At 34.3% G+C, this 16,967-nt stretch overlaps 1 protein-coding gene across 3 annotated transcripts in view; it reads left to right on the top strand.

Moving 5' to 3' along the window:
- LOC129218220 (protein ABHD11-like) overlaps positions 1 to 12,547 on the top strand; it is a 62,030-nt gene extending 49,483 nt beyond the window's left edge. For all 3 annotated transcript variants that reach the window (XM_054852440.1, XM_054852442.1, XM_054852441.1), the window contains exons 3-7: positions 385 to 541; positions 1,516 to 1,689; positions 2,941 to 3,126; positions 4,771 to 4,970; positions 12,298 to 12,547. In XM_054852440.1, coding sequence (XP_054708415.1) covers positions 385 to 541; positions 1,516 to 1,689; positions 2,941 to 3,126; positions 4,771 to 4,970; positions 12,298 to 12,436 — 856 coding nt within the window. In that variant the 3' untranslated portion in view covers positions 12,437 to 12,547. The remainder of the gene's footprint in view (positions 1 to 384; positions 542 to 1,515; positions 1,690 to 2,940; positions 3,127 to 4,770; positions 4,971 to 12,297) is intronic.
- The last annotated feature ends 4,420 nt before the right edge of the window (positions 12,548 to 16,967 follow it).

The raw sequence follows: 16,967 nt of genomic DNA on the forward strand, positions 1-16,967 counted from the left end.
GTGTCCTTATTACCGAGATATTAAGTTTTAAAGTCTGCCGAAATTTTAGAAGGGTCGCCAAATTTAAAGACTTGGCGAGAAATGGAAGCTACTACACGACTTGAACAAGACATCCATTTCCAAAGAATGTGAAAAGATGTCTTCCATTTCTCATCAAAACTCGCTAAGTTAGGCTAATTTTCTTAAAATTTAAGCAGATTTCAAAGCCTCAAATTTCTACAAGAGGAACACAAGGGCAAATAATTTATGCGTACAAAAACATGTTTTACTATGCTCTTTCGTTTGCTACTTTTTTTGATTATTTTTTCATTAGTGCACTATAGTATGGTTTCCTGGTAAGTTACACTTAGTGTATGAAAACTTAAAAACTAAACTTTGTTTTAGTGTTCAAGCAGTAGATTTGGACTATTTTTGTATGAGGCAAATATCCACTCCTGAAAATGAGAAACTGGCTCCAATTATTTTGCTGCATGGTTTAGGATCAACGAAAGAAGGTTGGGATGGAGCGTATCAACTTCTTGCCGTGCATACAAAGAGAAAGGTAATTTTTATGCGTCTTAAACTCTTTGTAAAGAGATTAAATATGCATACTGTAAACATTAGTTTATTCTTTGGAGGCTTATGCAGTGCGTTTACGAAATTGCACCCCAACGACAGAAGTGACAGGACTCAAAAATTTGTTCCAGTTTACAAACTATTGATCTAAAATGTAAATTTAAAGATCGTTCTTGCAACAAAACTAGCACAAAGTTATTTTACATAAATGGTGTCTGATCGAAATTTAAAATGATATAGCCAATAGTGATTCATAATTGAAATTTCATAATTTAGGAAAGAAATTACGACCTTCTAGTAGGGAAATGGGACACATTTGAAAAAAAAATTAATTTTTTTTTTATTTGTCAAAAAATACTATCAATTTATCAAAGCAAAACTATCCTCTTTGTTCACTAATCTTCTTTTTTACACATCGAAAAGTTTTTTGAGATTTTTATGAAACTATTTCTTTACTTCAAAGAACTGAAAAAAAAATCCCTAATTGTTCACATGTGCTCCTATAAGGGGGTACATGTGAACAAACCTACCACACATATTAACAAGATTAAAAAATCTGGACAATCATCATGTTTCAAAGAAAAATTCTTGAATATAAAACAAATACATAGTTGTGTACACCAATTACATTGAAAGAATTTTAACATATATTGCGTCAATTTCAAATTGTACAATACTGTATCAACTCACAGTTGATAGTTATTCACTTGAAAGTTTCGCAGCAAATTCCAATAACTGGAAAGACAAAAAAAAAAAAAAAAAAAAAGAAAACTTATAAGATTCCACAGTACAAAAAATATTTTATTATCTACAGATTATTTTAATTGCATATTATTTTTAAGCTGCATACAGATTATTATTATTCATTTAAAAATGATTTTAATCGTACGTTTTTTTGTTTTTTCAGTTAAAAAGTTTTCAGAATTTCCCAAAACAGTAAATTCTTCTTATCTGATTTAGGTATGTGTTCCAGACTTGAGAAATCATGGAAGTAGTCCTTACAGCAAAGAAGCAGATGTAGAAGCTATGGCGGCTGATATTGTTCGAATGATAGGTTCCTTAAATACTGACAAAGCTATCTTACTTGGGCATAGCTTAGGAGGAAAAGTTGCAGTTCATGTCGCCTTAAATCATGTAAGATAAAACTTTTACTTATATTTTCAGAAGACTGTACTTTCAAAAGAAAAAAAGAAAGAAAGAAAGAGAAATAAGAATTTAATATGTTTTAGAAAAATTTACTTAAGAATCAAGGCACATTTTTCTTTTAATCATGCGTTCAAACTGAGCACATCGTTGACAACACTGGCCAATGAATTAGAAACCTTTGAGGGAAACTTTTTGCCTTACTCGCACTGTGCAAGGGTTGGAGGAAGTATCATGATATAGAGCATGCTCTGCTGGCATGGAAGTGGTGCCTTGGCATTCCTCGAGGATAAAAAAAACAGCCATGCGATCGTTGGATATACTGGCAGATCAAGTGCAGCCAGTAATTTTGTATTTTTATCCTGATAGCGACGGATATTTCATGGACGGTAATGCAACTATACATCGTGACAGAAGTGTTGAAAATTGGTTCGTTGAGCGGTAACCAGGGAGGCGTCTGACTTCACTGTTAAAAATTCAGGAAACTTTTACGGTAAATATTACTGTAAAATGCAGTGTTTACAGCACAGAAAATAATGTGCAGCAAATTGTACCGAAAAAAATAAAGGATTGCAGTGCTAATTGATTAACCACGTGACTTACAGTGCGAAGCATATAACACTGTATCTCCCTTCATTCGATGTGTCTCGACTAGCAAGGGGGTCATCAGAGTCGCCTGCCAATACGAAGGTCCCGAGTTCGAACCTGTTCCTCGTATTTTGCGTTTTTTAACTTTCGATTATTCTACCGTAAAATTTTACAAAATAAAAAAAAATAGGATTTTACGGTAAAAGTTACTGGCAGCATCGATGCCAGTAACTTTTACAGTAAAATTTCTGGATTTTTTTTAACAGTGTTCCAGCACCTTCCCTGGTTACATCGTAGCCCGTATCTTAACCCCATAGAAAATGTGTGGGATATGGTGGAAAGGCGCATCCGATAGCACTCTCCTCTTCCATCTAATTTAAAAGGTATAAAAAGCTACATAGCTAATGCATGGTATTCACTGGATATAAATGCATTCCAGAAGCTTGTGGATTTGATACCCAAACGAATCAGAGCAGTTATCCGTGCAAAAATTGGTCCAATAAAATATTGATTTTGGGTTTCTAATTCATTGGCTAGTGAGTGTAGTAATTTAATCTAATCATTGATGTTTGCGAGATCTACAGTTTAATCAATACTAGAAACTTATATATGAAAATATCGAAGTAAATTTGAGTTTATTCTTTTTTTATTCAGCCTGACAAAGTAGAGAAATTGATTGTGGAGGATATGAGGCCAAATGGTATTACTCCGGTGGTACTGAAGCAAATAAAAGGCTTTATGCAACTTGTACGAGCGGGTGTCGCTTCAATTCCCGAAGGGCTAACTGAACATGAAGCTAAAGTACACTTTGTGAAGTTCATACTGGAAAAAACGAAGCAGGTATGATTTGTGACTATAATATTAGACTAAATCAATAATTGTTTTCTATAATGCTTTAGAATTATCTAAAACTTTCTGATAACTCAATCATTTTGCGACTTAGCTTTCCAACTTAAACTAATTTTCATTGCTTGACAAAAAGATAGTAGTTTAAACGTTACTTGTTTATTAAGTAATAGTGAAGCTTCCTAACGTTCAAAGTACAGTATAACATAATAGTGGATATAAATTCGCCTCAAGTGTAACTGTAAGTCACTCTTAAGGTCCCAAGTAATGCTAACAAAATATGTACTTATTATTAGCAAAGATAGATAGAGTATATTACAACTTCTTTGATGGTATAAAGCTCTTTTTCATGTAAAAACGCCGTCTTGACTGAACTGTAAAAAGTGTATTACGCTTTGGATTATTAACAGATATTTAAATGAGATTCCCCGACAGCAAACTGCCTGTTCACTGAAGATTTTCTGTTTTTAGAAGATTGGGTGTGTGAGAATCTTCTAAATATCTTCTAAAAATGATCCACGGAAAGATGGATTATAAAAATTAAACAATTAAATTATTTGGCTTATTTAGTTTCGTTCAAAGTTTTAGTTTGTCAGATAGCTATTTATAACCCCATCAAATGTTCAAATTTATGAAACTTTCCTCAGCACCTTGCACCCCAGAGATCTCGTACCAACCAATTTAATTGATTTATCGCGTTTAAGTGCCATGGCAAGTAGTGACAAGTGAGTGACTGACACCTCCACAATTTCGGCATAGTACTGAAAAAAGGCAAAGGTTCCAGTACAATGCACCCGAGATTACTGCTAACGATCGACCTCATGACTTTCGTCCCCATGGGTTTTACGAACACGTACTCCGCATATACTCAGCGAGTATACTGCGAACCTGGAACTCTCCGATTCCCACTCCACACGGACTTAAATAAACCTTACGGCAGCACTTCTTCCGCGTAACAAAACTGTCTAAGTTTTTTGGGGGTTATGACATCCCTCCCTTGTACCAAGGGCGCCCATATCGGGGGAGGGGCAAGTGGGGGCTCAAGCCCCTCTCCTTTGAAATTAGAACTTCCTTGCTTTTAGTACTTTTTACTTAGCAAAAATGTAAAAACATTTCTTCTCCAGCAAGTAATGTATAAGTTATTAAAAATGTCAAATTTTAATAACTCTAATCTGTACTGAAATCGGTTTCTGTGGGGAAAATATCCTGTTAAACTAGAGGGAAAATATCTGAGCTCCCCCCCCCCATAAAATTTTGCATATGGGCGCCCTTATCTTATACCCTTCCTGAATGCAATGCAACAACATATACTTGTAGAACAAGGTTGGTCTTTGTTGTGTTCCCCCCCCCCCCTGTACTGTCGTAATGTGTTACTTCAAAACAAACTACATGAATGTATGATAAAATAGTAATTAAACATTACAAAAAAAGTTTATTAACAGCATTCATTTGACAGCTTCATTCATATAGCAAGCAAATAAGTTGCTGTAAAATACCCGAGCTTTTTCATCGCGTAATCAATCGAAACTAAAAAAAAAAAGAAAGAAACACGAAAATTATTTTAAAAATAACCTCGCAGTGAGTTGGAGATTCGAGAAAAATGATCAGATCCTAACACCCATTCTCTGATCTTCTTAGATGAATGTCAGTACTGATCTGACTGTTAATGAGGCAGACAGAATTCCTATCCGCTGCACTGATGGAAAATGCAGTTTCCGAGTAAATGTTGAGTTGTTCCAGAAGGTGATCAAAGATCCAGAATCATTCCTTACTCACAGTGAAGGTGTATACAAAGGACCAGCTCTCTTCATTTACGGAACTAAATCTCCATTTAAAGTGTAAGTTTAAATACATATTTGCATGAATTTATTTTTAAAAACTATGCACTTATCATTTCAGATTTGAAATAGGTTTGCTACGCAATATTTAAAACAACCAGAAATAAAGGTAAGCAAAATTTTTGTATTTGTGGAAGAAGTTTCAGAAGTACAGGGTAGGATCCAAAGGTAGTAGTACTGAATTAATAAAAAACTTCTTCATTTAAAATCGGTACAAATCTTTAGCAGCCCTAAAAATAACAGAGAGGAAGTGCCAGATTTGGACTGAAAGGAAGGGGGGAGGCAACGTCACAACCATTGAGAAGAGATTTACTAATTCCTGCTCTAAGGTCGCAACACTGTGCTGGGTCAGAAGTTCCCTCACCATCAGCGTGGTATGCCAATGGCACGTTGTCGTGGGCCACTAAAAGACTATGTTGAGCGGTTCATGGCAGCACCCTCGTAGACGTCCGTACTCATTCTGATGGTCTCTGTTGCAGTTTTCCCAAGTTAATGCAGAATTTTAATGCACATATAGCACTGCTCGAAAATGTTCTCCATCTTGGATGACGGCGACATATTTAACACGTCTTCGGAAAACTACCACGGACCGATCCTCCCCCACTACTTTCACCCGACAAAAAATCAGTCTTACTACTTTTTGATCCGACCCTGTGTGTCCAAGTGAGTTTCCATTTACACGAAATTCAAATGCTTTTCCAGTTTTTTTTTTTTTTTTTCTTTTCTTAAATAGGATTAGTAAGAAAATGACTTATCAACAGGCCGGGCTCTAGGGATAGGCGACCTAGGCGGCCGGGCAAATTTAGAAATTGAAACTTTTTTTATTTAAGTTTTTAATATTTGTTTCAGTGCCATAAGATACGCAACTTTAATATTAAAAAATAATAATAATTTAGAGTTTGTACCAGTGTTTGAATATGCAAAACATAGTTCGGAATGCAACTAGAAATTCAGTTTAATTTATGAGGCGGCAAATTATGCGATTTAAAAGTCTTTGGAAAATATTAATACATGTTTCAGTGCCACAAGATGCGCTACGTTAATGTTGAAAAGAGTTTAAAGTTAAGAAGAAAGAGTTATCAGTTAAGTTAAAGAGTTATCAGTGTTTGGATACGCAAAAACAAGATTGGAATTTAACTTCAAACGTACTTTAATTTAAGGGTGGCAAATTACTTGATTTATTTATCTACTAGCAGCTTTGCACGATCTACCTCGAGATAATAAAGTTATGTCAAGTGACGCGTGTTCAACAACTGGGCTCAAATAATAGAAAAAAAATATACTGTAAAATTTCCCGTTGAAAAATGATTCTTAAATTTTGTTTACGGTTAATCTTTAAGTCCTGAATAAATTAAACGCAACCCTCTATTAATTCAACTAAAATCCTTGATTATCTTATGCTGACAGTGCGAAAAATAGCCCAAAAATATGCAACAGGGGAAATTTTTACCTTAAAGCAAAAGCAAGAATTTTGTTTGTTCATATTCGAGAAAAAAAATGGCAACAGATCCAAAATGATTTTATTCACGTTAACTTAAACTGAGCTCGTTGGCAAACGATAAATTTAAGACTTGATATAGATGTTCCCTTAGGCTTAAAAATGCTTATAACTCTTTTCCTGATGATATACAGACTTGGTTTTTTTTCTTTTCTTTTCTTTTCTTTTCTTTTCTTTTTTTTTTTTTTTTTTTTTTTTTTGCGAAATTCGAAGGAAGTGAATCAACTTGAGGGGTATTTTTTGCGGGCTTTCGAATGAGACCTAAGTCAAGAAAATCGGGTCATTATTTCGGGTAGAAAGAGCCATTTAATGCCATTTTGCCTCACAAAATATTTGCGAGATTCTGGAAAACACTTTTTCATATATATTTTTACGATTAAAAGTATTACTTTTTACTTATTATTGTAGAGAAAGGTATCAACAATGTTTAATAGTTCCATCAAGCACTTTTAATAAAATGTATTTGAAGAATGTGAACATCAAACATTTCATTTAAACACATTTCAGGCGCACTGATTCTCTTCCCTCCTCTTTCATTTATTCCCCTTTCTCTAGTTCTCAGAAAATAAGAAAGTCTTCTAACGACCCCCGAAACACACCTCTCTGATATCATCAAAAGGACGATGAAAATTGAATTTTTAGTACTACAATTTCGAAAAATTTAGGGGGAAGGAATCTCTGAACCTCCTCCGGTACCGTCATCGAAGAACGCTCTCTAGGACTTCAATTTTGAAAAGTTTCCAGTGGAGAGCCCTAGTAGTATCTCCTTTTTCCCTGACATCACTGAAGATTGTCTACAATTGCGTTTTTGGAACTTCAATTTCGAAATGATGCAAGGGAGATATAAATCAAATCGAAAAATCAATCTAATACAATCTCCGAGTCATATCATTTTCTATAACGGCTACAAATATGGTAAGTAATCGCGTTTTAAAGACATCAATTCCGAAGAATTTCCAAGGAGGGTATTCTAACTTTTTCTCCCTTTAACATTACCACAGATCGTCAAAAACTTCGTTTTCAGGAGTAAAATTTCGAAAATGTTTTCCGCGGAGAACCTCCGGACTCCTCTATTTCTACGTGCTCCATCTTCGAGTACTGAACAACCCCTTTCCAAAACCAGATGTTTTATCACCTCATTCTCTCCATATGCAATGTATACATTGGATATGATTGAAAAAATTTCGGGGAAAGAGAGAGAGAGATGGAATGAGAGACTGACATCCATTTCAAATGAGAAAATCTTTTGCCGCTCCCCCTAAAATTATTTTCTGGTATCCATTGCTTCTGCCTCTTGGATCCCTGACACTTCCCACTATGAGTACATGCTCCCATGGGCGCCCATATGCAAAATTTTAAGAGGGAGCTCAGATATTTCCCCCATGGTTTAGCAGGATATTTTCCCCATAGACACCGATTTCAGTACATTTTAGAGTTATTAAAGTTTGACATTTTTAATAAATTTTTTATTAGTGGCTGGAGAAGAAATGGTTTTACATTTTTGCAAAGAAAAAAGTACTAAAAGCAAGGAAGTTCTAATTTCTAAGGAGGGAGCTTGAGCCCTCCCCTTGCCCCCCCCCCCCCCCATATGGGTATAATTGCCTGCTCCCCCTTGTTTTGCAAAGGTCCTATGCCACTGATGCGATTTGTTTAGAGATTCTAAACCGCCCTGCCATTGTTTAAAAAAAATGACAGGTTTTCATTTATCTCGTTTTAAATGACAAATGACAGGATTACCTTTAATGTACCAGTCTATCTGGAGCATTTTATCCCGAAAAACAGTTTTAAGGCTGGGATATAAGTCAGGATTTTATTTCTTTATTGTTTATTACCGATTTGTATTTGAATAACTTACGTTAGAAAGAGCAATGTCAAGCAGCAACACTTGTCAACCTCGCCTAGGGCGACAAAACTACTAGAACCGACCCTGCTTATCAACTAGCTTCCTTAAATAAAAAGGAGAAAAGTCATGTAACAGAAATGGACAAAACAGAAGAATACAGTTGTATATATATTTGTTACAAAAAATGTATTTCTGAATATACAGACACATCAGTGGCGTATGCTCTTGATCAGTTTCATCGGGTGGTGGTTGTTTCACTGAAGTAAGTAAGTGAATTGTGGTGAGACACAGAGGAACAAAAAAAAGTTTTTTCTATGGTACCCAGAGTTTCAGAACGGGTTTAAGATATGTTTGGGGCTTTGAATCAAAGTTTGAAATTAGTTTCTCTCTAGCAGCTCTACTTTTTCGGATAAGTGCTGCTGTTTTAAACAAATTATACAGTCTTAACTCTATTTTGCTCGCTTATAAAGCAAGTATTGGCTTCTGAAACCAGGATTTCTTCCAGCTTATTTGTCCTGTTGTCAGTCTGCAGTCCAGTTACGTTCAGGAAAATTTACTACGTAGAGTGAATATCTGGCAAGTTTAGTAACAACGCTTCAACGAATTAAGGTCAACTTGTAAGTTCTTGCTTTGCATATGTGCGCTACGCGTGATGTTTAACAAGTTGGATCTTTGTATATAATTTTTCAGGGCGTGATTAATACAATGGGCGATCCTAAACAAACAGTTTTCGGGAATCCTCTGCAGTCAAACCTTATATAGATTAATGGAGAACTGGGGATAATGGTTTCAGGGGTGTTGAGGTGATTAACCACTCATTCAAAATACTTGTTGTTGAGAGGCAAAGCATCCCACACTTGTGCACCTAAAAAAAGGTAAATAAATAAAGGAGAGTATCCTAATTTTCTTTCATTTTCTTAAATAATAGACTACTACAATTTTATAAAGAATAAATACCTTTGTGCTGAAAAATTAAAAAGTCAGTAATCCAACGTTATTAAGCACAAAACTTGCAAATGATTGCAGACACGTGTTTCGGTGTTACAAGGAACACCTTTTTCAATGCAAAGAAGTGTGAGCTTTTGGATGAAAAGTCATCCGAGAAAAGCAACACGGTGGAACAGGAGATAGTATAAATATCAAAAAATAGAAATTAAACAAAACAAAAAAGATAAAATGACACATGGAGACAAAATTTATTATATAATTCCATCAGGAAAAAAACCGTTAAGTAATAAATTTTAAAAGAAAACCCATAAACAATGCAAAAAGTCCAAAAATGAAACCACTCTGAATAAATTAGCAATAAATTTACCAGCGGGAAAAACTATGTATGGAAGCAATGCATCAAATGGAGAAATGCAGAAAAAACAGAGTGAAGGATAAACATATTGGAATTAGTTAATCACAAAACGAAATAAGAAAGCAAAAAATGAAAAAATAAAAGTAAGAAATATACGACGTTTGCATAAAAATAATAGAAAATCTGAACCAATTTTAACAAAGGAGTCCACACAGAGGAAAAATAGGGAATTGCAGTATGATCGTTAACTAAATTAGAACGGTTCCTCAGGATGTGGAAAGATTCCCAAAAATCAAGATCCAACGAATTGGGGCATTTTTGGATAATTTGATAAGAGTTAAAATCAAAAGAGTGATTCGATTCCCAACAGTGTTGAGCAATACTGGATTTATTCAGCTGTTGTTTTCTCACATAGCTTTGATGTTCATTTAACCGAAATTTCAAAGAACGGCGGGTCTGTCCGATGTATCCGAGTCCGCAATTGCAAACAATTTTATAGATCCCACAGCAATTAAGAGGGTGAATAGAATCTTTAAGAGAAGAGAAAGAAAGTTTATTAATAGGAGAAAATACCACTTGGAATTGGAATCGCTTCAGAATCTTAGCAACCTGAAAACTGATACCAGGGAAGAAAGGCAGAACAACTAAATTCTTAGTGTTAAAAGTTCTATTAAGAACAACATTTTGAGATTTTTTGCAAAGTTTTTTGTAAATGGAATCAACTAAGGTGGGCGGATAGTCTCTATCAACAGCCACAGCTCTTATATAGTTAAGTTCCGCATTAAGAAGCTCAGGTGAAGAACAAATATTTATTGCACGATAAACATATGTGTTGAAAGTTGAATATTTTTGATTAGGAGGGTGAGACGATAATCTATGTGGGGGTAAGGAAACAGCAAAAGGTTTACGATAAACCGTAGTTTCAAAACCGGACTCAGTTCGAGAAACGAGCTATGTGAGAAAACAACAGCTGAATAAATCCAGTATTGCTCAACACTGTTGGGAATCGAATCACTCTTTTGATTTTAACTCTTATCAAATTATCCAAAAATGCCCCAATTCGTTGGATCTTGATTTTTGGGAATCTTTCCACATCCTGAGGAACCGTTCTAATTTAGTTAACGATCATACTGCAATTCCCTACTTTTCCTCTGTGTGGACTCCTTTGTTAAAATTGGTTTAGATTTTCTATTATTTTTATGTAAACGTCGTACATTTCTTACTTTTATTTTTTCATTTTTTGCTTTCTTATTTCGTTTGGTGATTAACTAATTCCAATATGTTTATCCTTCACTTTGTTCTAAAATGCATTTCTCCATTTGATACATTGCTTTCATACATAGTTTTTCCCGCTGGTAAATTTATTGCTAATTTATTCAGAGTGGTTTCATTTTTGGACTTTTTGCATTGTTTATGGGTTTTCTTTTAAAATCTATTACTTAACGGTTTTTTTTCCTGATGGAATTATATAATAAATTTTGTCTCCATGTGTCATTTTATCTTTTTTGTTTCGTTTAATTTCTATTTTTTGATATTTATACTATCTCCTGTTCCACCGTGTTGCTTTTCTCGGATGACTTTTCATCCAAAAGCTCACACTTCTTTGCATTGAAAAAGGTGTTCCTTGTAACACCGAAACACGTGTCTGCAATCATTTGCAAGTTTTGTGCTTAATAACGTTGGATTACTGACTTTTTAATTACTGCAATTTTAGCTTTTTAGGGGCCCTTAAAACCCGGGAATCCATGGCTGACAGCCTAATTTGTCTGTTTGATAATTGAGCTCTGATTTCTTTGTATAATACAATAGGAATAGAAATTCGATGTTTAGTTTTTTATTTGATCTATTTATGTAACTAAACTCATCTCACATATGTTTCAAAGTTATATCTTAGAAATTTGAGCTCCTGTGCAAAAGCTGATGTCATATTTAAAACTCAGGGAACCAAGTTCACATGAAATCAGCTCCAAATACCCGTGCACCAAAATGACTGTTCCCCTGTGTTCTAATTCAAACAAGTAAAATGTTGCACACACGTAATAAATGAAATAGATGAATAAATAAATACATTTATTTTTTAAAAAAACCTTTGACCTCCGACTTTTTTTTTTCAATTAGCAGTTTTGTCTAATTATTTAGCAATAAAAATAATTCAGATAAAGCTGTTTTTTTTAACACTTTCCTTTTAAATTCCATTTAATTCATGTTGTATTACACTTTTATGCCCTATATTATCCTGTTAAATCAAAATGTGAGTGGATTAAACAATTTATCATAATTATATTCTTGATATTACCAGTTCGTTTTCACAGTGGATGTCAAAGCATGGACTAAACTGGTTGTGGTGAAAAACCACTTTTTAGCAGCGATTTTTAACTTGTAGAGAGAGACTCGGTCGAAATCGCTTTGAAGCGTGATGGTATCGACCAAGAAATTCACGTATCAAAATAAAAACACTTTTGAAAATTCACAGTTTGAGGTAATTTGATACTAATATTTTCATTTAACACATTAAAATTGCAATATGTGCAATTATATTGTAGGGAAAAAAAGAAAATAACAGCCTTGTCTTTTCTTTAAAATTTCTGTGTGAATTCCAAACATTTTTTTTCATTGAATATTCAAAAAATTCGGATACAGAAACGTTATTTCTAAATTTAAATGAAATATATTTATTTTCTAGAGGTGAAGATGAAGCCAACATTCACAAGTTATTCCCGAAAGCAAAACTTGTTCCAGTTGAAGGAGCTGGCCACATTATTCACTTGAAACACGATAAATTTTGGGATGAAACAATCAAATTTATCATATCAGATAGTTGATTATTGTCTGAAAAATATTTGTATTTGAAATCAATTTCAATCTGTTTGCTTTGTAAGAGAAAACGAATTAAATAGAAAATTATTCATGACTATCGTTTTTAGTACGAAATGAAGTAAGTGAAAAGGCTAAGTTGTTCATTAAAAAAGCTACGAATTCCCATTTCTAGAAAAAACATATTTTTTCTTTGGAAATTGAATCAATAAAAAAGCTGTTCTACATAGATACTTAAGTTTTATTATTAATTTTATTATTACGGGAAGAGCTAGAGTCTTGATTTTGAGTTATAAGAAGAACCCGACTGTATTTCAACCTATACACAACTGTTAGCTTAAACATATATAGCTCAACATTATTTTAAAATGCTATATTTATTCTATCAAACGTTATCACACAAGTGCTCTGAAATTCATTTTCTTACTAATGCTTTTGTTAAAATACTTATCCGTTCGAACAAAAAAAAAAAAAAAAAACCTCGTGTCCTTCGAATAGACTAAGAGCTGGCTACACAAAAAACGTACTCATAAGGTACATTAAAAATTTCTGTATGGAATGTAAGAACAAACATAGCCAAGCATTTATCGCTTGGTCTGCCAGATCGGGTAAGGGACAGGGCGGGTTGGCGGGGGATCAAATATCACCAATTTTCGGCAGGAAAACTGCAGATTTCTGCATGAAAACTGCAGTTTTTCTGAAGGTAAAGCCTCAAATCTTTAAAATATCTGCAGAATTCCTCAAAATTTCTGCAGATGAACTTCTGCAGATATTGTGAGGAAAACGCAGCACATTTGGCTATTCCCGTTTAAAATTAGGCATTTTCGCGCAAAACAAAATGTGGTACTGATTTGATTACACTAGTTACATTGACGTGTTTAGATACATGTACAGGTAGTTATCAAAATAATGAAAACATCTGTGAATAAAAGTGACCTTATTGAATGCGCTTCGTAAGCAATAAAGAATAAAACTAGGTGTCTGATTTTTTTTTATAAAGAGCAATGAATGTATTCTGGTTGTATGTGGTGGCTTAATTTAAGTTGTGGAAGGCTTGGATTTTTTTCAAGCGCGCGAAATGTCGGATCTCTCGAATTTTAAAAGCGATCAAATTTTTGGAGCGCGTCTAGCTGGAGCAAGTGTAACTGAAACATCTCGACTTTTTTGGCGTTTCTAGAGGTGCAGTATCTAAAGTCATGACAGCATACACACAGTGCGGTAAGACAAGGTAAAACAAAATAGTGGGCGGAAAGGGAAGCTCAGTGAAAGAGGTCAACGGGTATTGAAGCGGATTGTGAGGTCCAAAAAGCGAACACCAGCAGCAAAAGTGACCACAGAACGAAATCACCACTGGATTCACCAGTGTGAGTGATTACAGTTAGAAGGCACCTTTATAAACCGAACATTTACGGAGGAATAGCGATTCCCAAAACACTTGTCACAAATGTCAATGCTAAACGTCGTTTACAGTGGTGCCACACTCACAAATCCGGGTTGATTGATGAGTGGAAGAGAGTAACATGGTCTGACAAAACGTCTTTGGCACTTTTTCCTACTACAGGACGGGTACGAGTTTGAAAGACACCAACACAAGCGTATGATCGTGATTCTGTCTTTCCAACGGTCAAGCATGGACTAGGATCTGTCATGATATGGGCAGTCAAGTCTTGGTTTTCACTATACCAGTCGTAACCCTAAAAAAAAGGATCACTGGGGAGAAGTATAGACATATTTCAGCTGACCAGATCCATCCTATGATGCAAACTTTGTTTCCTGAAGGAGATGAAGTTTTCCAAGCTGATAATGCTCCAATTCATGCAGCGAGACTTGTTCAATCGTGGTCTGATGAACACGAGGGTGAATTTAAACATCTGCCTTGGCCAGCACTGTCACCTGATCTTATTATAATTTAACCGTTATGGTCTATTTTCGAGCAATAGATATCCTCCACTAACGTCTCTCCCACAGCTTTCACAATATCTCCATGAAGAATGGTACAAAATTCCTCTGAACACCATTCGACACTTTTATGAATCGATTGCTCGGCGAATCCAAGCAGTATTGCATGTCAAAGGTTGTCCTACTCCATACAAATAAAGAATTCTTTATAAATCTCAAGTGTTTCCATTATTTTGGTAACTATCTGTATTTTAGTTACAGTTATGTCATGAGATTACGTATGTGGACGTGTACGTAGTACACGTATATGGCAAGTTTATTTTCTAACGGGGAATAAACATTTTAAAATATATTTATACTAATAATATAAAGCTGTAGAGTTTGTTGGTTTGAACGCGCTAATCTTGGGAACTACTGGTTCGAATTGAAAAATTCTTTTTGTGCTGAAGAGTAAATTCATTGAGGAAGGCTATAGGCTATATAACATCACGCCATGTCTAATAGGAGTGAAGCAGCAATAAAAAATGTTATGAATACGGGAAAATTTATGTTATAATATAAAATGCTTGGAACGCATAACGTGCGTAGATACGATGACTCGACCTGAAAGTGCGGGCTTCGCGATCCAGTGTGCGTAGGTTCGCGTCAGCTATGAGGAAAATTTCGAGGGTCTTTTTAGAGAAGGTGCTAGAAGTGATTTGTAAATATATATATGAAGAGGTTTTTTTTTTTTTTTTTTTGAACGCGCTAATCTCCTGAACTACTGGTTTGAATTAAAAAATTCTTTTTGTGTTGAACAGTCCATTCACTGCAGAAGGCTATAGGCTATATAAAATCACCTATGACTAATAGGAGTGCAGCAGCAACAAAAAATGCTATGAGAACGGGAAAATTTATATCGATACTAATATTATAAAGCTGAAGAGTTTGTTTGTTTGAACGCGCTAATCTCAGGAACTACTGGTTCAAATTGCAAAATTCTTTTTGTTTTGAATAGTCCATTTATTGAGGAAGGCTATGGGTTTTTTTTAATCAGATTGATCGAAATATTTTTAATTGCAAATTAAATGTTTAAATAATTTTTTAGTTAGTTGAATTCCTAATAGATGACGGGGTAAGTTTAGTTCTATGAATTCCTAATAGATGGCGGGGTAAGTTTAGTTCTATGAATTCCTAATAGATGGCGGGGTTCGAGAGGGCGCTGGTCGACGATGTCGATAGCTGTGAGGAACCATGCCCACTCTACGCTGTTGTGATCAGCGAACATATTTTTAAATGCGTTTTTTTTTTTTTTTTTTTTTTTTTTTTTTTTTTTTTTTGATGTTCAGGTACATAATTTAATTTTGTAGGATTTTTCTATTGGGTTTAGTTTTCCTTATTTCTGCAATGTTTGTTTTTGTTCTTATAGTTGAAGAGAGTTACTCATCTAAGTAAATAATTTGATTTGTCGTATTATTCAATTATATTTGTTCTTTATAACGTTTTTATTATAGCATTGTTTATTTGGCGAAAACTTTAAATTGCAGGGTAAAAAAACTGCTTCACTCGCTAAAGGGCTGGGTTACGGTAGCGTGGCTGCTTGGCGCGTTAAGCGATGAACTATGCAGTTGAAGGATTATTTTGAGTTTTAAAGCTACTGTTGCTATTTTTATGTGTTTTGGCGAATAGTTTTAAACTCCAAAGAGACTTTAGGATCTCTTGATAGATCTTTTGAAAAGGTGTGTACGTATTTTAGTTGAAGAAAAAATACCGCTACAATTTTAATCAGTTATATGATTAAAATTTTGTGCTAGAATTTAAATACATACATACAGTGTGTGCGTGTCTTTGTGTGTTTACAAAGTATGAGAGAGCGAAAAATGAACATATTCCAAATATCTTTATGTTGAAGTTTTTCTTTCTATGTTTTCAAGTAAACACACATATTGCTTTTGATCTTTTACATTTCTTCCTGAAAATACTTTCTTTAACTCAACCAGGCAAAGGATTTCTAATTTTACGGGGGGAGGGGGAGCAAAGCATATGTACTCAATGTATATTAATTTTTAAAACAACAAAAATATTTTCGTATATGTAAGGACATAAATTTAGTAAATCCAGGGGGACTAATTAGTCCCTCCTGGCCCCATAAATGACGTGCCTGGAATCAAAATGCATTATTATATCAGATTCAAAACACATTAATATACATATCAGGTTCAAATTTGATTAAGAAATCCTCACTGTGTGCACTAAGAATTTTCAAAAAGGAAAATATTTCGGTATTATGCTTAGAAAAGAGTTCACACAACTTAAAGGAGACGAAATCAAACTCTAAATTTTTAATAGTACTTACTAAGAGCGGTATCCACAACTTCTTGATTGGGCAATTCTTTCCGAAAATGCTTTTAATAAAAGTAATCCAAACTTTTCTCTCTACTACTGCGTCTTTCTGCATTAATATTTTTCAGGATGAGGAAGTTGCTCTAAAATCAGATTTGACAATAACTATACCTCTATCAGAAATACGATTTAAGCGAGGATACATTGGGTAATACAGGGTCTGTATAAAAAGTGATGAGACTTTGCTGTGTTCTAAGAATTTATATATTGCAGATATTAGTACTCACACCTAAAATTCTTCAAAATAAGACCCTTGGT

This window comes from Uloborus diversus, chromosome 3 (genome assembly GCF_026930045.1).
Source record: "Uloborus diversus isolate 005 chromosome 3, Udiv.v.3.1, whole genome shotgun sequence".
Lineage (NCBI taxonomy): Eukaryota > Metazoa > Arthropoda > Arachnida > Araneae > Uloboridae > Uloborus > Uloborus diversus.